Consider the following 27,647-nt stretch of genomic DNA (forward strand, 5'->3'; position numbering starts at 1 on the left):
TTTTTTTTTTTTTTTTTCCTTTAAAAAAAAATTTGGTCTTTTGGTTAATACTAAATATCCTGTGAAAACACTAACAGTGACATTTAAAAATATGACTGGGAAGCAATTAATAGATCCCAGGTGCTAACTAAACTTAATGATGTGAAGATGTCATCCACATTTTACATGAATTTTATTTCTTTGCATTTATGTCCTATTCTCTAAAATAGAGTGTTGGGCATGCAGGTATTGTTCTACTGCTGTAAAAGTCTTAGACACCATTTTTAAACAACTCATGACAATATATTTTAATTATAGCTCTCATGTACAAATTTTTTTTTTGGCATTATGCTTTTTTATACTGAATGTATGAATAGTCTCTCATGAGTTCTGAGAAAATGCCTGAATATACTGTTGTTTTGCTGTACCTTACCAAGTAACACTGTTCCTTCTATTTCTCTAGATATCTATGCATTTATGTAGAACCTATCATCATAGTGCCTAGGCATTATGTTTGATGTCAGCCGTAATCGGAAACTTGCCAAGAAATCTTGGTTTAATATCTGTCACTTAAGACCACAATTAATCTGTTTTCCACTGTTTGGATTCTTAAATTGTACTCCTTCAGCCCGAGGAGCTTACACTGCTGCTCATAAAGCTGAGACGGCAGCAGGCGGAGCTGAGTAGTATCCGGGAGCACACTTTAGCACAGCTCATGCAGCTCAAACTCGAGGCCCACAGCCCAAAGGTCAGCCCTGGAGCCACGTGTCTGTGTGTCTGCTCTCGTCACTCACTCTGAGCCGCTCATCGTCAGTCAGTCCGACCTGCGTCATTCCCATGAGCACAAGCCATGCTACCATTGCAGGACCTCCTATTGACCCTTTGAGAACTCCTTTGGTCATACCTTATCAATGTGGGCTGAGTACATTTCTTCTCAGCCTTCCCTTCACCCACTCACCCACCAAGTTTTGGTTGTGAGCAAGGAAAGGCAAACAAGACTTCAGAATAGCTTTGTCATCCACCAAACACCGCAACTCCGGTGAACCAGATTGAATAGTCCCGTCATTTCCCATAAAGTAACCAGTGGAGAATTGATCATCTTTCTAAAAATGCTGCCTTTTCATTGCCAAAGATCAATTTCCTTGTGTTCTCAATTTTAAAAATGAACACACGGAAACATTTCTCAAAGGGTTTAATAGTCTCTGGTTATAAACATCCCAAGAAGTAGTCCTCTATTGCAGAAAAGAATTAACATGTAAAGTTTCTAACATGGAGTCTGCTAAAGCCATTTGAAGGATTTTTCTGCTTACTGTTTCAGCTTATATGCATGTCTACATAATTTCTTACAGAACAGTTTTTTTTTTTTTTTATAGTAATGGAATATGTCATCTGTACCATTTATGGGGGGGCATGTGTGAAAGTTGTTGTGTATTGTGACATAATAGGTGGTGGCAGACTACCTGTTTTTCCTGTTTCAAAACTGACTTTTTCATGAATTCCGCACCCTCTTTCTCTGTCCCTTTGTTTCTTGATTGACGTCTACTAGAATGAAATCCTTTCACATCACCTTCAAAGGAACACCATATATTTGGATCATCAGGTGGGATTTGAAGAATTTTTCTTTCTTATCGTACCTTACGTTTTAATGTTTTAAGTGTAGTACAATTTTCAGGCTACTCGGATATTTCAGACACTTTGAGTTAATAGCGTGACTTTTACAAGTGGCAGGCTGATAAGAAATCCTTTACCAGGGAAATTCAGGAATACCATAATAACCAGGTTAGAAAGGACAGGTGTGGAGATGAGGCAGGATACAAATGTCAGGTCTCTGGAAGTTGAGAGCCTGGACTCACTAGATTTCTTTATTCTTACCCCAAGAAAACTTGTACTTACTGGCTTACATCAGCTTGGAGGTAACCTCATTAAAGAAATAGACACCCAGCTGTGAATGCCTTTTTTTTGGAAGGCTAGGAGGAGACGGGTGTGGTGGGCTCTGTATTCCTAAAAGGGAGGTTAAGGATGGGTGAAATGTGTGAAGATACTGTGTTATTGTTCACCATCTCCTCCCAGTGTCAGTTTGATAGAGACTGATAGTTGCATTCTCTCAGTGGTGGTAGTGAGTGTGGTTGGTTAAGGTGAATGTTGAGAAGTGGAAGTTCATAAACAAAGACTGACACTCCTCAATGTTGGTGTTTATGAAATTCCCTGTTAATATTTAATTTTAATTTGATGAGAATTTTCAATATGTTCTTAAATAAAAATTTCTTCTAGTGAATGCTTTTTTTCCATACAAGTTAAGCTAACTTGCTTTAGCTTGTTTTCGAAATGTTTAAACTTGAATATTTTATCAAGTGAAAGAAGTTACTGTGGAAAGTGTTATAAGAAATTATTTACATATTTATATTTGCCCTGTCCTGTTTGAAACAAAATAATAATGCACTGCTTTAAATTAGTTCTACTTAAAGAGGGATTTTGCATTAGGATAACCCTTGAAAAGACCTTCAGTCATATTTCTTTTAATTTTTCAAAGAAACACACTTTTGTTGATATATAACTTATTTTCCCACAAAATATTTTCATCCTAGTTTTGCCCATCAGAATGCTTTAAAAAATCAGCATTTCATGAATCCAAATTTTGATCTTCACTTCAGAATCTGGTGCTATTAATTTTAACCACAGTGTACATTATATACGCTATCAGTAATAAAGACATGTTTGCCAACAAAATAGTAAGATAAGTCTTCGCTTAAAATTCCAAACTGCCAGAAAGCTTCTAACATACATAGGAAATAACTTTCTTAGAAGCTCCTTTGTATATAAATCTAATGATAGTTCTGAAAAAGTGGGATTCACAAAAAAATGAGGGTTAAAAGCAGTGATATAAATGTGAATCTGAAGTTATCTAGAATCTCTGGAAATAAACCTAGTGATTTATTAATTTACTATGTACCTCATTAAATCAAATCTGCTGTTGCAGACCCACAGAACTTAAGCAGCTTTTGGGAAAGGGCAGGTAAATACATGGAAATACCACCATTTGCACAAATGTCTCTCCTCATCCTCCTTTCCCAGGTCGAGCTGCTTCTTCCCTTGGCTTCAGTGGCCTAGATCTGGCTGAGGCTCTGTTCCCATCCTTTGCTCCCTTGGCATGCCCCGCCAATCCTTTCCTGATGTGCCATGCTGACAGTCCTACAGGTGGCTTCTAAAATCTCAGCTTTTTAGACACAAGCCCCTGGTAGTCTGGTGGTTAAGACTTCACCTTCCAGCGCAGGGGGTGTGGGTTCAATCCCTCTTCAGAGAACTAAGATCCCACAGACCTCTTGGCCAAAAAAAAGGGGTAAACAACAGAAGCAATATTATAACTAATTTAATGAAGACTTTAAAATGGTCCACATCAAAAAATTAAAGAAGATGGAAAAGGCCAGGAAGTGGGCTCTCCCCTCCACAGTGTGGAGGGAACATGACCCTGCCCACACAGTGGTTTTGGCAGATGGAAATGATTGCAGACTTCTAGCCTCTAGAAATGTAAAAGAATAGGGTGTGTTGTTTTTTAATGAATTAGTTAATTAAAATTAAACTTTCAACTTTGTATCCCATCCTCTCTGTACTCTCAGCATGTCAGCAGAGCTTTTCCAGTGATTCACCTTTTTCTTAGATTAGATCCTGAAATAGCTGTCTGATTCCACTTTAAAAATTTATGTGATAGTGAAAAGAATTATAGAGTTTGATTGTTGATGACTTGCAGTGACTATTTCTGATGGCAAAAATTGGGCCATTCTTTGGTAATATCAAGTATACATAAAAACATGGTGAGGGCTTTGCCCAGAAACTCAGATATGCCTAAGTGTGGATATTGTTAAGGGTTCCTAAAGAAAAATCTCTCTTTAAATAAATCAAAAAAATTTATGGTTTCAAATAATTGCATTTGATATAAATGAAATATTTATTTTTGAACTGTCCTATATTTTATTTATATCAGTAGTATGATTATTAAGTTATGTAGAAAGGTTATTAAGTTATATAGAAAGAATTCTTGGTAATTTTAATTTTAATGAAATTTTTCAGCTCAAACATTTCCAGCTTTTAATCTTATTACTGCCAGTAGCCAATTTTAGATGACCAGGTAAATTTTTATAGGCATTATTGGTTGCCTGGGTTTATAAACTAATTCACCAGTTTTATATGATTGTAAATTTGAAAGTAGATTTTAAAACCTTAACGTCAGAGGCTCTGGTCACATTTTACAGACTATATATCATACCAAGAGAATATGTACTAATTGATACTCTTTCAGCACTTGTTCTGCTTGTGCAAATAAATCATCAGAATAACCTAAGGCCAATTTTTAATTGATTTAAATTCTCTTAATCCCTATCATTATTCATGAAAAATAGAACCAAAGTATAGTCTCTAAAGTGCTTCTAGGTAAATTCATTTCTGATACTATAACAAAAAAATACCTTATCTGAAATTCTAAAAATTTACATATTAAACAGTCAACCCCAAACTCTTAACTTCTGGTGCCATATCACCATTATGAAGATAAGTCATTTACTGGAGTGTTTTTTATAATAACAAAAACTATACTAATTGTATGGTAGAATTTTCTTCTGCTTTCTGTTTTACTTTGAAGTACACTATCACAGTTTGCTTATGTTTTTATAGCCCAGTTAGTAGACTGTTCAAAGTCTATATTTATTAAGATGAGCCTAGGTTTGTTTATTTGTCATTTTTATGAATTTTTAGATATCAAAGCCCTAATGTATAATCTGTGAACATACAATAATCCCAACTAGATACTTTATGTACCTCATCCAGGTTCTATTTAGAAAATGAATAAATACATAATGTATCAGTAACTCATTTTCTTCTCATTTAACTTAGCTATCATTGAACATTAGAGAAACTTTTGGTTACAATTTGTGAAACCTGACAGTTTCATCCTAAAATACATCTATGGAATGGATTTGACATTGACTTTTCCCTTGTTTATTTCTCTACCTACTAGAATATGGGGGTAGGGGGCAGGGCGGGGGGAAGCCATAAGTACATCTTGCAATGACCTCTATTTTCCAGGAAGCTAGAAGTAAATTTGAGACTATCAGCAACTGTAATGATATCTCCTCCTGAAGAGTTCTTTGACAATGAGGGAAAAGAGACTTTTCTTGATATATTTTCCTTTTTTCTCAGAACAGGACAAATTGAGCTTGAATTTTAGAACTATGCCTTTGAACCTTTATTTGATGATTAGGAGTTCCTGATGTTTTCACAGAGCCAGATGTACATCATTGCTTTGAAGCCAGAGTAACAGGTTTCCACTGAAGCTTACTGTAGTCAACCTTCTGCTTGTCAGCTGGGGTGTATATCTCTGCTTCACCAGGCCTAACAAGGTATAGGGACTTCATTATCTTCATCTTGTCCCTTACAAGGATTCCCTCCCTTGTGTAGTTCTTGGCTCCTGTCGTATGGACCAGGACTGGTTGGATTGAGCCAAGGAGTGAAGCTGGGGTTGTAGAAACTAGAGCAAGAGCTGGGGAGAGGGAACTAGGCAAGACTTCTGTGGATGAAGAGGTAGACAAAGCTGGGGAGAGGGAACTAGGCACGACCTCTGTGGATGAAGAGGTAGAGCAAGAGCTGGGGAGAGGGAACTAGGCACGACCTCTGTGGATGAAGAGGTAGAGCAAGAGCTGGGGAGAGGGAACTAGGCACAACCTCTGTGGATGAAGAGGTAGAGCAAGAACTGGTGCTTATTTGTTCAGTTGTGATGGGAGGAGTAACAGGATTGGGGAAGTTAGGACATGTTGCCATCTGTCTTCTCCTTTCCCTTTGCTTCTTTCCTCTTCACTTGCTGTTTCCTTCTTTTTCTGTTGGTGATCTAAGAGCAGTTATGAGGGAGTTTCTGCCAGTTTTCCATGTAGGCCATGGTGACAGAAAAGGAAATGCTTAAGAACTGAGATGAAGAGATAACGTAGGTAGGAGTGGACCAGAAGGATCTAGAGGCTTGGAGCAGCGCTTTGCAGACCTTTTGCAAGCACGCTGCCTGCTGGTAGGTGACGTTGAGCCTATACCAGCCCTCTTTCCCCGCCTTCTCCCCTAGCACTCCAGTGGCCAGCCTCCCCGTTTTAGGAAACCTGGTAGAATAAATGGAGTTTGACTCCTATAGATGCATGCTTTGCTTGTGTCGGTATTGTAGCAGATGATTTTTCATTTTTTAAACATAAAATGGTAACATGGAATGTGCTTTCACAGATGACCTTTAAATGATGACATTCCGCCTTTACCCCTCTCCCTTCAAGAGTCACTATAGTTAATTGCATCAGAAATATCTTCATAAAAACTGGAAAGGGAGGGACAGCCATACCTGTCTTGAGGATTGCCTGTTCCTAGTATACTCAAAAGTTCTTCATGAAAAGAAAGTGACTCTGCTAGTCACTTTATAACATTCATTTGCCCTTACCCAGCTGGAGTTTCTCCTCCCCACCTGGAACAGAACTAAATCATTTCTGAATTTAGCATCGTATAGTATATTCTTTAACACCAGATGGTTAAACCTTATCCTCAGATTTTCATGGAAAAGCTGGAAATTTCTCATGAAAAACCAGTTCGCCAAAGTACAGAAAAAGAAAAATACAAGTCATGAATGCCTGTGGTGTTCTTGTTGCCTGAAAATGTTTAAGGTTTGCAAGGCAAAAGCTCAGTCTTTCTTTTTGAAAAACTTTATTTTTGGCTGTGCTGGGTCTTTGTTGCTGTGAGGGCTTTTCTCTAGTTGCAGTGTGGGGTGGGGGACGGTGGTTACTCTCTGGTGGCAGCACGTGGACTTCAGTAGTTGTGGCTCCTGGGCTCTAGAACACAGTCTCAGTTGTTGGGGTGCACAGGCTTGGTTGCTTTGTGGCATGTGGAATCCTCCCAGATGGACCAGGAATCGAACCCCGTGTCTCCTGCATTGGCAGACAGATTCTTTACCACTGAGCCACCAGGGAAGCCCTCAATACGTCTTTTATCAGGAAATTTTTTCTTTTTTTCTTTTTAGGTATGATCAAATGCTTATGAGGAAGTAAGAGTCTTTTATTATACTAACTGTTGTGGTCTGGGTGTGGGTTGGAAAAGAATTTCCAGACATGAGACAGAATGAGAGAGAAATAAAGTTTATCAGAATGGAAGATGCTGTTAGAACAGCAGGCCAGCTCAAGGGAGAACTGACATTGAACAGGGGTCTTTATTTCTAGGGTACAGAGAGTGGGATAGGGGTCTTGTGGGTCATTTGCTGATTGGATGAAGCACATATACTGGATGGAGGGAAGAGTAAAGCAAATACCTTCTCTCAAGTAGGAGGGGAGACAGGTTATACTGCTCAGGAGGACTTGAAATCCATTAATAGATACAACATGGGGGAGGGAAGGATGATAAGGGTCTGGTTTTTCCATTCCTGCATTCCAAGACCCTCCTTTGTTTTATCTGCTCTTTTGTCCTTGGGTCACCACTAACCTCTAAAACATCTGGAAGAGTACGTTGAAGTTTCTAAAATGCAAAAGTTTGGTAGTAGCATTCAGATTATATAATGTAGCTCTTTTATAATACTAACATTTTGTGACCCATGCGCCAATACTACTAGTGACTTTTGGAAGAAGTCTGACACCCTATTATTGGTTCTGTGGACATCCCTTATCTGCATGCTTTCTATATCCTTTGAAGAAACCACAAAAACAGGAAGTCTGACCACTTCTAAACATACTTATGCCAAGGGAAATGCAAAAATGAACAGTTAACCGGGTGTATGTAATTGGTACTGAAACCATTCAAGGTAAAAAATCTGAGTACTTTCTTGCATTTTGTTCTTTGTGTTCATGAAAAACAGCTTCCCTAAAAGGGAAGAAATGCTAACAAGATGACTGAAAAGATTCTCCATGGCTTTCATGGTTGGCCATTCAGCACCTTTATTCCATTGAGCTATTAAGTAAGATCCCATTTTTCTCTAATATTTGAAGGGATCCTAGAGCTTCTATTTTTAGGGGTGATTGAAAGCTCCAGGGGGTAATGTTTCTAGGGGATATAGGAAAGGCATTTGGAAAAAGCAAGCTAAGGAAACTGGAAAATTGAAAATATCTTATTTAGCACATACGGACCCAAATTAATTACGTGGTATAGAATATCAGTATTTTCTGGTGCCTTGCTGTTCAGAGCAGTCCTCTCTCTCACATATCCCATTTCTCTTTTTTTCTGTTTCTATCTCTCCCTTCCTCTGCATATTTGATCATAGTAGTGGTAGGGAGAGGGAGATGTCATCAAGAAATATCTTAACCAGGATATGACATCATAATCAGTTCAGTCTCTCAGTCATGTCTAATTCTTTGCAACCCCGTGGACTGCAACACACCAGGCCTCCCTGTCCATCATCAGTTCCCAGAGTTTACTCAAATTCATGTCCATCGAGTCAGTGATGCCATCCAACCATCTCATCCTCTGTCGTCCCCTTCTCCTCCTGCCTTCAGTCTTTCCCAGCATCAGGGTCTTTTCACATGAGTCAGTTCTTCGCATCAGGTGGCCAAAGTATTGGAGTTTCAGCTTCAGCATCAGTCTTGCCAATGAATATTCAAGACTGATTTCCTTTAGTGGACTCTTAATGGCAGAATATAAATAAATGGACAGCGTGTAGATTAGAATTTAGAATGTGGAAGTGTAAGTGTGTCAATACACTGACCTCTCAGCCTCTCTGATGCTTCCCCATTATATCAGTTCTCCTGTTCCTTACAGTGATGGATCTGTCCCTGTTTGCTGTTTTCACCCATCTCAACCCTAATTTTATGGAAGTGCCCGGTGTCTTGGTGTCCTGTCATCTGAACATTCACTAGTTGTCTGTTACTGTTCATCTCTAGCCCCTGGATTTCTCCTGGAAAGCAGAGTCTGTGATGTGGGCTTCCTTGATGTGGGCTTGTTTGCAGGAAGTTTTACTTTTGAGAAGTAATCCCAAGGTACAGGAATAAAGAGAGTGAGCCGGGAAGGTGGGAATAGCTTATCAACTGCCAGAAGCAACTCGGGCCTCTTCTGATACTTGTTGACAAACAGATAGAAATCCTGTGGACTTACCAGCTGACCTAGAGAAGAGGGCAGCATTTGTATTCGCTCCCATCCTTCACTGACCAGAGTTGCCCCTAGAGACCAGCTCTTGAGTACACTGACGTTACTCATACATGAGCGCCCGGAGGTTCTCATAACACAGAGCAAGGGCTGAAACAGGAGACATGGAGAGGGAGCACAAAGGGTGTCTAAAACACCTGTCTCTGCAGTTCCCATCATGTAGTTCTAGTTGATCAAAGAAATCTCCATTTGGAAGCTCTGCCTTCGATGCATCTCCTGTGTGTCCAAAATTAAGGCTGTCATCTTGATCCCTCAATTCCCTGACCAAAAAAAAAACAAAACCGAGAGCAGAAATGGTTCAAAACACTGGTCCCCTTTAACCCCATTGATGTCACAAACGTTTATTGAACATATCATCCTCAGGGAAGAGCTTGATGGACTTGAGAAGGATCAGGACCTTAGTTTTAGCTCTTTGCTTAGACAAGAACTTGAAGTGATTGAAGTCCCCAAGAGAACAGAGGAAAATCTTCGCCAGCTATGGCTGGGGCAGCTTCTCCCAACCTGGTGGGTGAAAAGGAAGACAATTAGCAGGCTACCTGAAAGGACCCCCGGAGTTGTGTTCTACCAGCTCATATTAAAGCTAAAAATACCTTGAAACTGGAGTTAAAAGTGCTTTAAAAACACTTGAAACGGTTCTGTATGATTCTGCCAAACTATCCGAACAGATTGTACTTTAACTGATACATAATGTCTGCATGGTATTGAGTATGGATCATCAGATCAGATAAGATCAGTCGCTCAGTCCTGTCTGATTCTTTGTGACCCCATGAATCGCAGTACGCCAGGCCTCCCTGTCCATCACCATCTCCCGGAGTTCACTGAGACTCACGTCCATCGAGTCAGTGATGCCATCCAGCCATCTCATCCTCTGCCGTCCCCTTCTCCTCCTGCCCCCAATCCCTCCCAGCATCAGGGTCTTTTCCAATGAGTCACCTCTTCGCATGAGGTGGCCAAAGTACTGGAGTTTCAGCTTTAGCATCATTCCTTCCAAAGAAATCCCAGGGCTGATCTCCTTCAGAATGGACTGGTTGGATCTCCTTGCAGTCCAAGGGACTCTCAAGAGTCTTCTCCAACACCACAGTTCAAAGGCATCAATCAGCCTTCTTCACAGTCCAACTCTCAAATCCATACATGACCACAGGAAAAACCATAGCCTTGACTAGACAAACCTTTGTTGGCAAAGTAACGTCTCTGCTTTTGAATATGCTATCTAGGTTGGTCATAATTTTCCTTCCAAGGAGTAAGCGTCTTTTAATTTCATGGCTGCAGTCACCATCTGTAGTGATTTTGGAGCCCAGAAAAATAAAGTCAGCCACTGTTTCCCCAACTATTTGCCATGAAGTGATGGGATGGGATGCCATGATCTTCGTTTTCTGAATGTTGAGCTTTAAGCCAACTTTTTCACTCTCCACTTTCACTTTCATCAAGAGGCTTTTTAGTTCCTCTTCACTTTCTGCCATAAGGGTGGTGTCATCTGCATATCTGAGGTTATTGAGATTTCTCCCGGCAATCTTGATTCCAGCTTGTGTTTCTTCCAGTCCAGCGTTTCTCATGATGTACTCTGCATATAAGTTAAATAAGCAGGGTGACAATATACAGCCTTGACGAACTCCTTTTCCTATTTGGAACCAGTCTGTTGTTCCATGTCCAGTTCTAACTGTTGCTTCCTGACCTGCATACAAATTTCTCAAGAGGCAGATCAGGTGGTCTGGTATTCCCATCTCTTTCAGAATTATCCACAGTTTATTGTGATCCACACAGTCAAAGGCTTTGGCATAGTCAATAAAGCAGAAATAGATGTTTTTCTGGAACTCTCTTGCTTTTTCCATGATCCAGTGGATGTTGGCAATTTGATCTCTGGTTCCTCTGCCTTTTCTAAAACCAGCTTGAACATTGCAGGTTCACAGTTCACATATTGCTGAAGCCTGGCTTGGAGAATTTTGAGCATTACTTTACTAGCGTGTGAGATGAGTGCAATTGTGTGGTAGTTTGAGCATTCTTTGGCATTGCCTTTCTTTGGGATTGGAATGAAAACTGACCTTTTAATGCCACCAAAACACGCTACACGTACTAAGCTCCTCAGCACCATTTAGTCGCCAAATCCTGGCTGTACTTAAACCTGCCGCATTGTCTTTCAGCTAACTCAGGAAACTTTAAGCTCCCTGTTCCTCAGGCCCTCATTTCATCACAAACACCTCCTCCCCCATAAAGCCTTTTCTCCAGTGACTCATCGTTTCTCAGATGAGGCGAAAGCACCCCGTTCTCTTTACCATGCACCTGTCCAGCATCTGTCCATGCTAATAGCTTGTATCTCTCCACAGCTGTCCAAGTTCTGACACATTCCATGCCCCACCTGCCTCTCATACCCTCCTCAGCAATGTGTGGCCAGCGACTCTTATCCCCATTCAGTCAGGTTGAAATGACTTGTCCAAAATCACAAAGCTAGGATGAATACCTTGTATTAATGAGTTTTCTTTCTTTTCTTGTTTAAAATTTGTTTTACTTCCTTCAGAATCAATAAAGTTGTTCTTGTACCTAAAATAGTTCTGTTTCAGGTTGCTGATCTTTGTTACCTGACAAGTATCAGCTCTTGGTTATATAACTGGTTATTTTTCCCACCTACCAAGGTAAATTCAGCTTTCACAGTACCTTAATGATGTATAATTAGTTTTATAAAGATAAAAGATTTAATTTTAAAGATTCTTCTCCAAATAATTTGCTATTAGTAAACTTTAGTTTAATAAAACTGTAGTATTTCTATATGTATCTTTATATGTTTTGAAGAAGAAAATGGCAATTCACTCCAGGATTCTTGCCTGGAAAATCCCATGGACCAAGAAGCCTGGCAGGCTACAGGTCATGGGGTCACAAGAGTCAGACACAAGTTCTCAAGTACCACCACCACCACCACCAAGACAGGAAAATGAAAACAATAGTTCCCCACCCTTCCTAAAATGCGTAATGTTTATACAGTTCCACGATTTATTTACAAAAACTAATATTTTATAACCCAATTATTGTGGCTCTTGTTTGCTTCTATCTTTTGTTATTATTTTTTTTTTTCCAGTAAGTTCATTCAGCAGAGATTTATGGAGCTCAGTGTCAGGCAGGATGTTAGAGCTTATAAGGTAGAATTGTAAATGGTTTTCAAAGCTCAGGAAGGAAATAAAGTTGAGCATAAATGCCAGAATCTTTTCTGGGATCAACCTAAGGATGTGATTATGTAGTTAAAACATAAGCTGATAAATCTTTGAATTAATGGTAGGAATTCTGTTAGTGCCAACTTTAACTCAATAGGAATGCGATTGCTATTAATAAAGCCCAGATCCTGTATCTAGAGGATATTTTAATTTTGATTTAAAGCTCAAATATATCTTAGAGTAGATTTACCCATTGGCCAAAACAAATACTTTTTTTTTTCCCTAACAGAAATGTAAGATTTTGACTTTGAGAATGTTTTGTTCCTTCAAAATAGTATCGTTTTGGGACTTCCCTGGTGGTCCAGTGGCTAAGACTCCAGGCTCCCAATTCAGGGGGCCCGGGTTCAAAACAGGTCAGGGAACTAGATCCCACATGCTGCCCCTGAAGATTCCACATGCCACCCCTGAAGATCCCACATGCTGCAACTAAGACCCAGTGTTCCAAGTTAGGAAAAAAAAATACATCAGTTTATGGTATCATTTTGCAAAATGCTTTCAAGGAAGAGAAATATATGGCCATTTCAAACATCTTTTCCACAATAAAGCATTTTTACAAAATGTATTTTGAGTTCTTTTCATATTTCCAGTTTCCTGTGGATACCAGGAATAAAGATGGTGTCATCAGATAATAGTACATTGCTTAAAGGAACAGTATTTTTTTAAAGTTATTAATCAAGGAAAACAGGCTCGTTCATGTTGATATATGGCAGAAATCAGCACAATATTGTAAAACAATTATCCTCCAATTAAAAAACCTAAAACAATATTCTCCAAGGGGAAGAAAAGGAAAACAGATTTAAGCCACTGAAGCAAAAATCAGATCTATAAAATGTATCCTTTAGCCAAAAGGATTTTAATTAAAAAAAAAAAAATTCTTAAAAGACCCATAGATGAAAAAGGATGACCCTATAATTTGTAAATTGTTTGGAAAAGTACAAATTTAGAAAATTCCAAACAATTTACGTTTATAATTGATGCAAATTGTAGATTGTTTAGAAAGACATTAGCCTAGACCTTAAAAGTTTCCTTGAAATATACCACAGGTATGTATCTCAAAATTGTGACTTAAAAAATTCAGCAGTTTAACTAAGGTTATGAGTATAGAGATTGCCCTCCTTTTGTTCTGCTGGATTAGGGGTATTTTCATAATATGCCTCAATAAGTGGATCTTATTCCTAAAGCCAGTACTTAGAGTCAGTTTAAAAATGCTCTTTTTTTTAGGGGAATGTCAGATATGACTCCTGTGTTTGTGTCCCAGTTTGCTTTCTCTTTTTCTTTCTTGTTTTTTTAAATCTATCTTTCTCCCTTAAAGAAAAAGAGGATATATTATATAGTCTAGCTGCATCTTTTAAAGCACCATTGAATTTCTTCTGAATATATGTATAATAATAATACTTTGCCAAAGTTCTACCTTTAGAAACCACATACAGCATGAACCGTCTGTTCTGATTGCTTTAAAATTTCCAAAGTAATAGACCTCCATACTTTGCCCCATTAGTTATAGAGAGACTTATTTACATTCTTCTGTTTAAAAAGTCACTTCAGATTTTCCTGGTTCCTGTTAAACAATGAGCAGTTTCTATAGGTAGTCATACCCTTCAATCTCAGGTTCTGGGACTTTCAGCTGTGCCTGGAATGAGAGTGGAAAGCATTTACGTTGTCATTATCCAAATGACCTGTTTATAAAGGCCCCTGCAATCCTCACAGCTTCACCCCGGGCATGTCAAATTCTTTAGCCTTTTCTTTTTATTGCCACACATCTTAAGAGTTTATTGATCTAGACACAGGAGGACATTCTTGAGAGATGGAGTCTTTGGTGATTAGGCTATCAGGGTTTTGGGCTATTGTTAAGACAGAGTCCCAACTTAAAAATTCTTTTTTCTAAAATGTCATTAAAAGCTCAGGAAAAGTCCATTTTCCATTTAAATGGAAAATGACCGCACAGAAATGGGTCTTCTCATTGGTTATCAGTAAAGGACAAAAGCGCTGTAGGGTGGCTAGAAATCATCCAGACTGATTGCCCCCACCCCACCCCCACCTAAAAAAGGAGAAAGCTGTTAGTGCAGAATTCAAACTCAAGGAACATCCATTACTAGACAGAGCTTGAGCGAACGTTTTCCCTTCTGAGAATGAGATCCAAATTTAGGGGAAAATTATACTTAACTTTGCCAGTCTAGAATTTCTAGGCTTATACTGTCCACTATAATAGCCACTAGCCCATATGTGGCTATTTAAATTAGAAAAGTAAAATTCATCTCCTCCATCACACTAGCCACATTTCAAGGGCAGAAGAGCCACTGGTGTGGCATTTTGGACTGTAGTGGTAGAGAGCATTTTCATCACCACAGAAAGTTCTGTTGGACAATGTTATTCTAGATGATTTATTATATAAACTTTTTTTAAAATAATAAACATTTATTGCACCAAGTGTCAGGCTTGTAATTTGCCAGATGTACATTTTTGTTGTTATTGTTGTTGTTTCTTTGTTTATTTGTCTATACCAAGTCTTAGTTGCAACACATAGGATCTTCGATCTATTTTCATTGCGGCATGCAGGATGTTTCAGTTGGTAAAGAACCCACCTGCCAGTGCAGGAGATGAAAGAGACACAGGTTTGATCCTTGTGTTGGCAAGATCCCCTGGAGTAGAAAATGGCAACCCACTTCAATATTCTTGCCTGGAAAATTCCATGGACAGAAGAGCCTGGTGGGGGCTACAGTCCATGGAGTCGTGGGGAGTCAGACACAACTGAGCTCATGCACTGGCTGGCTGGCTGTGGGATCTAGTTCCCTGACCAGGGATTGAACCCAGGCCTCTTACATTGGAAAGGCAGAGTCTTAGCCACTGGACCACCAGAGCAGTCCTATATAAACTTTTTAAAGAGCATTTAAGCCACGACTTAACCACTTCTTATACACAAAGGGGGATTGGGAAATTAATCGTCCCAAGGACAAATTATATGAATGATTGTCCTGCCTTTGCTCACTGCTAGTCTTTCTCCTTCCTGACCCTCCCCTTAAAATTATTCAGGAGCATTTATCTTATGACTTACAGCATACTGATCCATCTGCAATCCTAGCTGGTCTAGTTTCTATAGCAATAGATATTGTTAAACAGATATTTGAAGTTGCTAGAATAATAGAACAACAGGCAGTTGGAAATTGAATTCTTAGTAATACCCCCAGATCTCAGTGGATTCTGCTGAGCCCACTGACAATAAAGCGATTCAATTGATTTTTTAAAGGGAGTGAAGTCTTTTAAAGCTGTATTTCATACAAAAACAAGAATATTTTAGTCTCCATGAAATATACTTGTGTTTAGATCATTAGTTTCAAATTTTTCATCTTTTGATAGTTGACCAACATTTAGTACCAGCTTATCAGGACCTTGAAAAAATTCCTAATTGGTGGTGGTTGAATTGGTCCTCAGTTACTTAAATTAGTACTGGGGTAGGATCGAAGTTCTCATGCCTGATTTCCTGCCAGAACTACCACTGGATCTTTAGCAAGACAAAAACAGAAGTACAATTCACAAGGACTTCTGCACCCCAGCTGCTGCTCAGGGTTGCCAGAGCCCCTCTCCCCAACTCTGCATGTTTTTAAAACCCCACCGGTGATTTATTTTCCCCCGTCAGCCAGGTTTGAGAACTATTAAGATAATGACAAGGAACACCAAAGAAAGAGGAGACATCCGGGTTATTTTGAAACGTAAACACCGTCTTCGTGCTTTCTGCCTTTTTCATGTATGGTGCACGTGGAAGAGTGACCGCGGGGAGTTCCCTCGTGGTGCGGCGGCCAAGACTCCATGCTCCCAGCACAGGGGCCTGGGCTCCCTCCCTGGTCGGGAGCTAGATCCAAGAAAAGCAGAAGGACAGGATCTGTACACACCTTGACAGAAACTGGAGGCCATGCTTTGGGGGCATCTCAGGCCCTCTAAGGACTAAGGCGGTGTCTGTCTCATACACCTGGAACCCTTTCCCAGCCCACAGGTGTCTGTTGGAAAGCTGCTCACGATCCTACCAGCTGTGGTATAAGTTGCATAGAATTGTGTTGAGTAGGTGGATTCTTAACCACTGGACCACCAGGGAAGTCCCAGTGATGGGTTTTTAATCAAGATATTTCCAACAGTAACATCAAAGAAGGCTCTGTATTCATACTTGCCCAAAATGCCTCAAACCTGAGAAAGAGACTAGAGTTAAGTATCAAATTTTCTAGGTCGTTTTATAAACATTTGGACTGACACATTTCAAATAAAAATATGTGTTTTTGTTGTAAACAGACATATCCTGGCACCACCACCTAAATCTATCCATTTAGATTTTTTATTTATTGCTGAAGTGAATTATGAAAATAGTGTAATGCCTGAATCCTGTGTTCTCGTTTTTATTATTATAAAACAATGGACCTTTCATAGTGCTTTATAATTTTGCAATTAACTGGAACCCAAACCTGTATTACCTTTCACTTCAAAGAAGGAATTAAAGCAGGAAGCGAAGCATTTAACTGATTTCCAAGTAAATTATTAAGCATCCCTCACATACTAATTAGTCTTTCTCTTGCTCTGATTCCTTAAAACCAAAATACATCAGCTATTAGAAGCAGTTCCTTAATGCTGCCTAGGGTTCTTGTAGTAGTCAAGCCAGAAGAGAATTACTGGATTGTCCTTTTGTTTTTGTCTTTTCAAGAACTTAAGCATGAAATTCCGAGGTCTCATAGAGCATTATAGTTTTTGTTTTCAGGTCATATTGCACTGCTTTAATTTGAAAGCTGTTGTATAAAGTTCCCATAGCAAAAACTAAGTAGAATGTGCTCTTTCAGTGTAAATTATAGAAACGATCATTTTCTATGTATTAAAATATAGGTATTTCATGACACAAATCAACCTATCTAAGACACAGACTCACAGACGTAGAGAACAGACTTGTGGTTGCCAAGGGGGAGAAGGGTGTCTGGGAGGGATGGATTGGGAGTTTGGGGTTAGCAGCTGCAAACTAGTATATATAGAATGGATAAACAGCAAGGTCCTACTGTGTAGCACAGGGAACCGTTAATATGTACAATATCCTGTGATAAACCATAATGGAAAAGAAAAAGAATGTATGTATAACCAAATCACATTGCTGCACAGGAGAAACTAACACAGCATTGTAAGTCAAGTATGTTTCAATAAATTAGAGAGAGATAGAGAAGACACTGATAGATAGTTTTCAGAGGTGATTTAGTAAAAGAAACCACTAGCCTATCTCTAGGATTTTTTGGAGCAAAAAAAGATCAAGTATTTCTGATTCAGTGATGTGCAGAGAGTAAAGGTTCAATCAGATTATTAAAATTGTTTCAGTTCACTTCAGTTGCTCAGTCGTGTCCGACTCTTTGCAACCCCATAGACTGCAGCACAATGAGGCTTCCCTGTCTATCACCAACTCCCAGAGCTTGCTCAAAATCATGTCCATCACGTCGATGATGCCATCCAACCATCTCATCCTCTGTCGTCCCCTTCTCCTCCTGCCTTCAATCTTTCCCAGCATCAGGATCTTTTCCAATGAGATAGTTCTTCCTATCAGGTGGCCAAAAGTATTGGAGCTTCAGCTTCAGCATCGGTCCTTGCAGTGAATATTCAGGACTGATTTCCTTTAGGACTGACTGGTTGGATCTCCTTGCAGTCCAAGGGACTCTCAAGAGTCTTCTCCAACACCACAGTTCAAAAGCATCAAATCTTCTGTGCTCAGCTTTCTTTATGGTCTGATTCACACATACATACATGACTACTGGAAAAACCATAGCTTTGACTAGATGCACCTTTGTCGGCAAAGTAATGTCTGTGCTTTTTAACATGCTCTCTAGGTTGGTCATAGCTTTTCTTCCAAGGAGCAAGCGTCTTTTAATTTCATGCCTGCAGTCACCATCTGCAGTGATTTTGGAGCCCAAAACAAAGTCTGCCACTGTTTCCACTGTTTCCCCAACTATCTGCCACGAAGTGATGGGACCACATGCCATCATCTTTGTTTTCTGAATGTTGAGTTTTAAGCCAGCTTTTTCACTCTCCTCTTTCATCTTCATCGAGAGGCTCTTCAGTTCCTCTTCGCTTTCTGCCGTAAAGGTGGTGTCATCTGCATATCTGAGAGTATTGATATTTCTCCCGGCAATCTTGATTCCAACTTGTGCTTCATCCAGCCCGGCATTTTGCATGATGTACTCTGCATATAAGTTAAATAAGCAGGTGACAATATAGAGCCTTGACATACTCCTTTTCTAATTTGGAACCAGTGTGTTGTTCCATGTCCAGTTTTAACTGTTGCTTCTTGACCTGCATACACATTTCTCAGGAGGCTGGTAAGGTGATCTGGTATTCCCATCTCTTTAAGAATCTTTCACAGTTTGTTGTGATCCACACAAACTATTTGGCGTAGTCAATAAAGCAAAAGTAAATGTTCTTCTGGAACTCTCTTGCTTTTTTGATAATCCAGCGGATGTTGGCAATTTGATCTCTGGTTCCTCTACCTTTTCTAAATCCAGCTTGAACATCTGGAAGTTCTTGGTTCACATACTGTTGAAGTCTCACTTGGAGAATCTTGAGCATTATTTTGCTAGTGTGTGAGATGAGTGCAATTGTGCAGTGGTTTGAGCATTTGTCGGCATTGCCTTTCTTTGGGATTGGAATGAAAACTGACCTTTTCCAGTCCTGTGGCCACTGCTGAGTTTTCCACATTTACTGGCATGTTGAGTGTAGCACTTTCAATAGCATCATCTTTTAGGATTTGAAATAGCTCAGCTGGAATTCCATCACCTCAGCTAGCTTTGTTCATAGTGATGCTTCCTAAGGCCCACTTGATTTCAGACTCCAGAATGTCTGGCTCTAGGTGAGTGATCACACCATTGAGGTTTCTGGGTCTTGAAGATCTTTTTTGTACAGTTCTTCTATGTATTCTTGCCACCTCTTCTTAATATCTTCTGCTTCTGTTAGGTCTGTACCATTTCCGTCCCTTATTGTGCCCATCTTTGCATGAAATGTTCCCTTGGTCTCTATAATTTTCTTGAAGAGATCTCTAGTCTTTCCCATTCTATTGTTTTCCTCTACTTCTTGGTATTGATCATTGAGGAAGGCTTTCTTATCTCCCCTTGCCATTCTTTGGAACTCTGCATTCAGATGGGTGTATCTTTCCTTTTCTCCTTTGCCTTTGGCTTCTTTTCTTTTCTCAGCTATTTGTAATGCCTCCTCAGACAACTGTTTTGCCTTTTTGCATTTGTTTTTCTTGGGGATGGTCTTGATAACTGCCTTCTGTACAATGTCACAAACCTCTGTCCGTAGTTCTTCAGGCACTCTTGTCTATCAGATCTAAGCACTTGAATCTGTTTGTCACTTCCAAAACTGTAAGGGATTTGATTTAGGTCATACCTGAATGGTCTAGTTGTTTTCCCTACTATCTTCAATTTAAGTCTGAATTTGGAAATAAGGAGTTCATGATCTGAGCCACAGTCAGTTCCCAATTTTGTTTTTGCTGACTGTATAGAGCTTCTCCATCATCAGCTGCAAAGAATATAATCAATCTGATTTTGGAATTGACCATCTGGTGATGTCAGTGTGTAGAGTTGTCTCTTGTGTATTGGGAGAGGGTGTTTGCTATGACCAATGCATTCTCTTGGCAAAACCCTGTTAACCTTTGCCCTGCTTCATTTTGTACTCCAAGGTCAAACTTGCCTGCTACTCGAGTTATCTCTTGACTTCCTACTTTTGCATTCTAGACTGCTATGATGAAAAGGACATCTTTTTTTTGGGTGTTTGTTAGTTCTAGAATGCCTTATAGGTCATCATAGAACCATTCAACTTCAGCTTCTTCGGCATTAGGGATTGGGGCTTGGATTTGGATTACTGTGGTATCGAATGGTTTGACTTGGAAAGGAACAGAGATCATTCTGTAATTTTTGAGATTGTACCCAAGTACCGCATTTTGGACTCTTGTTGATTATGAGGGCTACTGCATTTCTTCTAAGGGATTCTTGCCCACAGTAGTAGATATAATGGTCATTTGACTAAATTCACCCATTCCAGTCCATTTTAGTTCACTAATTCCTAAAATGTCGATGTTCACTCTTGCCACCTCCTGTTTGACCACTTCCAATTTACCTTGATTCGTGGACCTAACATTCCAGGTTCCTATGCAATATTGTTCTTTATAACATTGGAGTTTAGTTCTGTCACCAATCACATCTACAACTGGGTGTTGTTTTTGCTTTAGCTCTATCTCTTCATTCTTTCAGGAGTTATTTCTCAACCCACAAAATATAGAACAGTTATACCAAAGAAATTCTCTCACTGTTAAGAAAGTTGTAGGACCCACAACAGATTTCCCAACCTGGGGATGTGGCAAAGGGACAGAGAACCCCTAGGGAATTTGACTTTGGAGGCCAGTGGGATTTCATTATAGAACTTCCACAGGACTGGGGAAACAGACTCTTGGAGGGCACAAACAAAACCTTGTGCACACCAGGAGCCAGGAGAAAGGAGCTGTGTCCTGACAAGAGACTGAGTCAGACTTGTCAGTGAAATTGTTTAATGGGGACCAAACTCCTATTGTGTGAGATCTTGAGTGTTGTGTTTAGCTGCCCTCAGCCATTGCATGCTGCATACAAGAGGAGTGTCGCCATGTACAGGACCACTCCTCTGTGCCCTTCATTCTTGGAAGCCCACTGCCCAGGCATCCTAGCAGCCCTTGGTCAGGTGGGTGTGATGCCCAAGGGGATTCTGAAATGGTCCCCCTGCTGCTTCTTTCCATAGATAGACCTACCCATCTCTCCAACTTGAGTGAGATGAGATTCTCTAAGAGTATGTGAACTGAAGAACATTCACTGTGCTCAGATTACATTTGACTGACTTCAACACTTTGAGAAAGAACATTGTAGTTACTTTTCTGTCAAAAGGAATCTTGAGGCCAGACCGTCACCTTGATATTTTAATGATACTGTCTACATCACAGATTTTCGAGGTGTACGTTATCATTATCTGGAAGTCAGGATCTCTGTTCTTTTCAAGCTCCTCACATGATTCTGGGTTCAGAACCACTGGTGGAAATAAACCTTTACTGTACTAAATTGTCACTTTCCAAAGATGCCTTCTAAGTTTAATATTCTAGGATTTGATATATACATTTGAAATTTTTCATAATGAAAAGTAGTCAACTTCAGAAGTGGTCTCTGTGACACTCTATACTTTGTAACTTTAAATGTTATTTTTTTCCCTGATTCCTCAGTTGGTAAAGAATCTGCCTGCAATGCAGGGAACCCCTTTGGTTGGTAAGATCTGCTGCAGAAGGGATAGGCTACCCACTCCAGTATTCTTGGGCTTCCCTTGTGGCTCAGGTGGTAAAGAATCTGCCTGCAATGCGGGAGACCTGGGTTCTATCCCTGGGTTGGGAAGGTCCCTTGGAGAAGGGAAAGGCTACCCACTGCAGTATTCTGGTCCGGAGCATTCCAGGGACTGTATAGTCCATGGAGTCAAAGAGTCAGACTTGACTGAAGGACTTTCACTTTCACTTTGTTAGAGAAAGACAAATACTGTATGTTATCACTCATATATGGGATCTGAAAAGTGAAAACAAATGAATGTAACAAAACAGGAACAGACTTACAGATGTAGGGAACAAACTAGTGGTGACCAGTGGGAAGACAGGAGTGGGGAGGGGCCGGTTAGAGGTAGGGAATTAAGAGGTATAAACAACTGTGTATAAAATAAAGAAGCTGCATGAATATTTTGTACAGCATAAGGAATGTAGCTCATTTTGTAGTAACTTTAAATGGGTTATAATCTATAAAAATACTGAATCACTGTATTGCACACCTGAAAATAATATAGTATTGTCAATTGACTATACTTCAGTTTTTAAAAAATAGTCATTTTTTAAATGTTATTTTTGCTTTTTGTATTTTTTAGTTTTTCTGTTCCTACGTCAGTGTCTTCTCACAAGGTCCCCCCTCTTAGTGACTTAATAGTTAATGATCTTTGATAGGTAAATTAAATGGAGGCAGTTTTTAAATTGAAAATGTGGCTTCTATAACATGCATGTTTACCCTCTCGAAGTATTCTGCTAAATAAATCAGGCTGGATTACCCTTCAGCTGATGATATTGTCCCTTTTTAAATACATTTAAAAAAAGTAATTCCTAAAGGTCTAAAGTCTGAATACTAGTCACTGGTCTGTACCCTGTTGAAGCTCCACTTAAGGGTGAAAAACCACCATATTGAAGGCAATGGCAACACACTCCAGTACTCTTGCCTGGAAAATCCCATGGACGGAGGAGCCTTGAAGGCTGCAGTCCATGGGGTCACTGAGAGTCAGACACGACTGAGCGAGTTCACTTTGACTTTTCACTTTTGTGTATTGGAGAAGGAAATGGCAACCCACTCCAGTGTTCTTGCGTGGAGAATCCCAGGAACAGGGGAGCCTGGTGGGCTGCTGTCTATGGGGTCGCACAGAGTTGGACACGACTGAAGCGACTTAGCAGCAGCAGCAGCAGCAGCAGCAGCAGCCATGTGACAAGGGCCTATTTGCAAGACTCCACAGGCAGTTGCATTTTTGACCTTGAGTGTCTTTTATGTTTGGAGACTATCCAACCTGCATTATTTCTTAAACATTCATGCTCTTGACCATCTTTCAAATCCCCAGGCCCTCTACCCTGTTCCTCCCAACCCCCTCATGTAATCTGAATCAAGTACTTTTCTGTCTAATTTTCATGGCATGCTATTGAAAAATAGCAAGTGTAGATGAAATTGCTTTGAAAATCAAAATGATATAATACTGAAAATGAAGAGAGACTAGGCTACCTACATTATATGAAAGAAAGAAAGTGAAAGTCACTCAGTTGTGTCTGACTCTTTGCGAACCCATGGACTTTATATAGCCCATGGAATTCTCCAGGCCAGAATACTGGAGTGGGTAGCCTTTCTGCTCCAGGGGATCTTCCCAACCCAGGGATCGAACCCAGGTCTCCCACATTGCAGGCGGATTCTTTATCAGCTGAGCCAGAAGGGAAGCCCACGTTATACGAAGTATGTATCAGTGCAGTCAAATGATGAAGCCAAAACCAAAGGCAGTTACACTTTATTACAAGATCAACATTTGATTGGGCTTCCCAGGTGGCACTAGTGTTTAAGAACCCGCCTGCCAAGGCAGGAGACATAAGAGATGCAGATTGAATCCCTGGGTCGGAAAGATCCCCTGGAGGAAGGCATGGCAACTCACTCCAGGATTCTTGCCTGGAGAATCCCATGGACAGAGGAGCCTGGTAGGGCTCAAAGAGGGCTGCAAAGAGTCAGATTTGACTGAAGCAACTTAGCACACGCTCAACTCTTTGGTTAAGATAAAACGACAAGCATTCCTTTAAAACATAAACTTTAAAATATAAAGAGGTCTTAAATTTCTGTATAAAAGTTGTTTTCTACTAAAGAAAACTTTTTGTCATAGTTGCCTATTTATAAGTTACTTCCCAACAGTAAAATTTTATCTTGTACTTCCTATCAATACAGCCCTTTCCTGTGTGCATGAGAGGTCACCGGTAAATGCCTCAGTCCCTTACTGGGTAATAGTGAGGGGAAGAGAGTTTGAATTCAACCAGCGTGTAGATTTGAGTTTTACTGACATACAGACGTTTGAGTTTAACTAATATTAAATGTTTAGATTTAAAACCAAATTACTTAGCTAGAATAAAACTTTTTAAAAGGAGATTAAACCAGTCACAGGTTTCTCATTTGACAGCTAAAACAGAAATTACTGACTTGAAACATTGGTAACTAGACTGCAAATAAATTGTCTAGGTGTATAGTCTTCCAGATTTAATTTTTACTTATGCATTCAGTCTTAATATTAGTAAACTTTTACAGATTTTGTTAAATCAGTGAAGTAGCATTTGTTAACCATGATAGAAATGGTTATTTTCTATAATATGGGGGATGAAAATTATGTAAACTAAATGTCACAAATTGCAATTATAAACAGACTTGTCTGCTTACAAATAGTACAAATATGTTGGCCTTTTATTGTCTATACATAATGATAATTGTCTTTTGAATGCTTTAACTTTTGAGTCCAGAGCCTGCTAAAACAAATATTTTTCTAGAGGCAGTAATTAAGTACAATATAGCTGGAAATGTGAAACATGATTTCAGTCTTTTAAAGAGCTGGGAGATTCACTGAGTCTTTGCTTATTTAATTTTAGTTTGCACAGCTTTGAAATCATTCTGCATATGGTGTTCTACTTTGAGATAATCTGAAGTAGAGTATATATAAACGTTTATCAAGATTAATAATAAAGTGTGTGATTGTTTAAGTGAGAAGGTATTATTTGTTGAGAGCTGTTTTTTCTGAATAACCTTATAAAGAACTGAATATCATTTTAAGCTTTTTTACTAAATAGCTAATTAAGTTATGCCATTTTTTTCCTTTTAAGTTTGTAGGTGGTTGCCTTTTAGTTTATCCTTTGAATCTTGATGCTTTATCATCTGTTCTAATGTATATAAGGATATTCATTAATTGACTGTTGGTTATGTTTATTAAGTAAAACATTTACTGCAGTTAGTAAGCCCTTTTTATAACTGGCTTTTTACAATATTCTTACAATATTTTACAGCTTTTAATACTTGTTTGAAATGGCTTATATTAAGTTGATTCTGTACAACCTTGGGATAATATATAAGCAACTGCACTCTTAGGAAGATATTAAAGTAGAGGCTATATTTACAGTGTCGTCTTTCAAATCTAGCTATGCTGTAAACTGATGTTTGCTGTATGCTCCTCCTGATTTGAAATAGATGAAAGAAAATGAACCTATTATCACCATGGTTCACACAATGATTGAGAACTCGGCGCTAAGACCCCAACTGTACCAGCAAGTAAGGTCTTGGACAGTGAATGATACTGCTTTATCATCTGCAAAACCCCTCAGTGACAGTTTTGGTTTCTCCTCAAAGTTACTCATAACATTAGTCTTTTTCTTATTCCATTTTTTGTTTCTGTCTCTTTGGAAAAAAAAATAAAAACAACAACCCAACTCATCCATGCTTTTCAAGACGCTGCAGTTCTTCGCATGGCTTTGCTGAACATTTTGCTGTTGAATATTAAGTGTGCCATTTTCTTGAAGTTTTTGTACAGAATACTTGATTGAAATGTACTTGGAGGTCTGCAGTACATGTGTAAAGATTTTTTACTAACTTGCCATTAATTTTTGATTAAAGCATTGTAACTGATTTTTACGGAAAACTTAAAAGAATTTCTTTTTCCCCTTTTACGGGCAAGCTCCCCAACCTCTCTCCCCCACAGTGTTTTAGGAAGTTTATATTTGTATGGAAGTTCTTTAGGGCTTGTTTCTGTACTGTGGTATGGTAAAAACTAAAGATGACTATTTCTTACCATACTGGGAGTGACTTCTCCCTGTATTCTTTTCACTCTCTGTAGTCGTCATGGTCTTCATATCTTGCCCCGTTCTCTTCCCTAACTCAAAATATGTGCCATGGCGTTGGCTGGCTTGAACTTAGGACCTCGGTAATCTGCAGATCTGCAAAAGAAGTCATGTTACGCATTCCTCTCCAGTATTTTTTTTTCTTTTTTGTATTTCATGGTCTAAATGTTCTTAGCTGTGTGTTTTGCAACATCAGCTTAGCTTCTTCCACTTCAACACCCTCGAATTAACTGTGGCCTATGACCTGTCACAATATTTTAAAAATCATACTGAGGAAGAAAATTAACTAACATGAAAAATGAATATACCTTTTAATTGAAATATGTAAAAGCACCTGGTAAAAAGAAGCACCTTGAACTTGCACTGGCTTTAAAGGTCTCTGATTTGCCTCAAGGTGCCTTGAGGTCTGCGTGATGGAACTTGTAACTGGTAGACTGAAGCAGTTGGCAGGAGGGTGACTCTTATTTCTGAGCTCAGTTTTCAAAACATGTAGAGTATGTGATTGAGCATAGTTTTTAATTTTCAACAAGGAGATAAACTATTAAATATTTAAAGTTAAACAGCTTTACTCTTCAAAAGAAAAAGGAATCTCCATTCTTAAAGTCACGAGATTATAGAACCTTGTCACTTCATTCCAAAAAGCCACACTTATTGAAATGAACCTTAGGACTTGATCTGGAATTGATAACCTTTTAACCATCCAGAGCTGTCAGTTTCTAGCTTTATATAATGCTGACTGACATGAGATCGAAGGCCTTTTATTCTAACAGGTTGTGTTTTCGGTTTTCACATTTTGTATATTTCCAAAAAGTAAGAGGTGAGATTTTCTGTTTGGTTTGATTTTTCTTTTTTATATTGATCGGTAATCAAGGCTGATGGTGCAGAATTCATTGCTGATTGAAATCATTCAGCTGCACTAGAAGTTCTCCCTGGAGTTTTTCAAAAAACATGGAGGTTATCTGAGACTGGTCTTCCATAGCATCACTGACCTTGAATACTGAAAGAGTAATAGATTTATATACACGTATTTCCACATACTGATTCTTGAAAGAAAAAAAAAAAAACTGAAATTCCACACAACAGGAAGATCTGAAGGTCTAAGAGCAACAGCCATGCCTGAGTTTGAGATATGGGCAGCCAGGTAATCAATATTGACTATCAGTGCTGTCCAATTTAGGGAGTTTTTAGATGATTTTTTTCTTTAACTAGCCAGTAGTAAAGTGATTGATTATTGGAAGAGCATCACTGGTAGATAAAAGTGACAGACACATTTCTTAAACTCTGTCTGTATAGACTTACATGAATTGAAATTACATCTTGTTTTTCTCCAGATTTCCCTTCTTGTGTTATTATTGAAAGAAAATCTTTTATGAAAATTTTTGTTGTACACCTGATGGTTTGCTTTTCTGGGATTGCGTTGCAATGCTGTCTTGATAGGTTCCTGAAATTTAGCTGAAAATGAAGTGGCAATATGGGCTTCCCAGGTGGCGCAGAGGTAAAGAATCCACATGTCAATGCAGGAGACACAAGAGAATTGGGTTTGATCCCTGGGTCAGGAAGATCCCCTAAAGAAGGAAATGGCAACGCATTCCAGTATTCTTGCTTGGCAGATACCGTGGACAGAGGAGCTTAGCGAGCTACATTCTGTAGTGTCACAGAGTTGGCACATGACATAACATAGCATAGCATAACAGTGTCTTATGACCAGTTATTCTGAGTCATAGCCATTTCAAGTTTTCTCTCAGGAGACCCTCTGTGTTTCCATTTTCCTAAAAGAAAGAGGACACCTGAGAAATCACCTAGGCAGTCATTTTTTTTTTTTTTTTTAAATTTTTGGAGTCACCATTCAGTATGCAAGATCTTAGTTCCCTGACCTGGGATTGAATCCA

The 27,647-nt window shown here is 39.2% G+C and overlaps 1 protein-coding gene across 4 annotated transcripts in view; it reads left to right on the top strand.

The window, feature by feature from the left end:
- PLEKHA5 (pleckstrin homology domain containing, family A member 5) overlaps positions 1–27,647 on the top strand; it is a 260,819-nt gene that overhangs the window by 190,027 nt on the left and 43,145 nt on the right. Inside the window, exons 11-13 of one of the 4 annotated variants that reach the window (XM_010855923.1) lie at positions 608–727; positions 1,526–1,579; positions 25,112–25,192. The exons of the other annotated variants lie outside the window; for them this stretch is intronic. Of the exons in view, the coding sequence (XP_010854225.1) occupies positions 608–727; positions 1,526–1,579; positions 25,112–25,192 (255 nt within the window). The remainder of the gene's footprint in view (positions 1–607; positions 728–1,525; positions 1,580–25,111; positions 25,193–27,647) is intronic. 4 annotated transcript variants of the gene reach the window in all.

The sequence above is a fragment of the Bison bison genome, unplaced genomic scaffold (genome assembly GCF_000754665.1).
Source record: "Bison bison bison isolate TAMUID 2011002044 unplaced genomic scaffold, Bison_UMD1.0 scf7180017864370, whole genome shotgun sequence".
NCBI classification, from domain to species: Eukaryota; Metazoa; Chordata; class Mammalia; order Artiodactyla; family Bovidae; genus Bison; species Bison bison.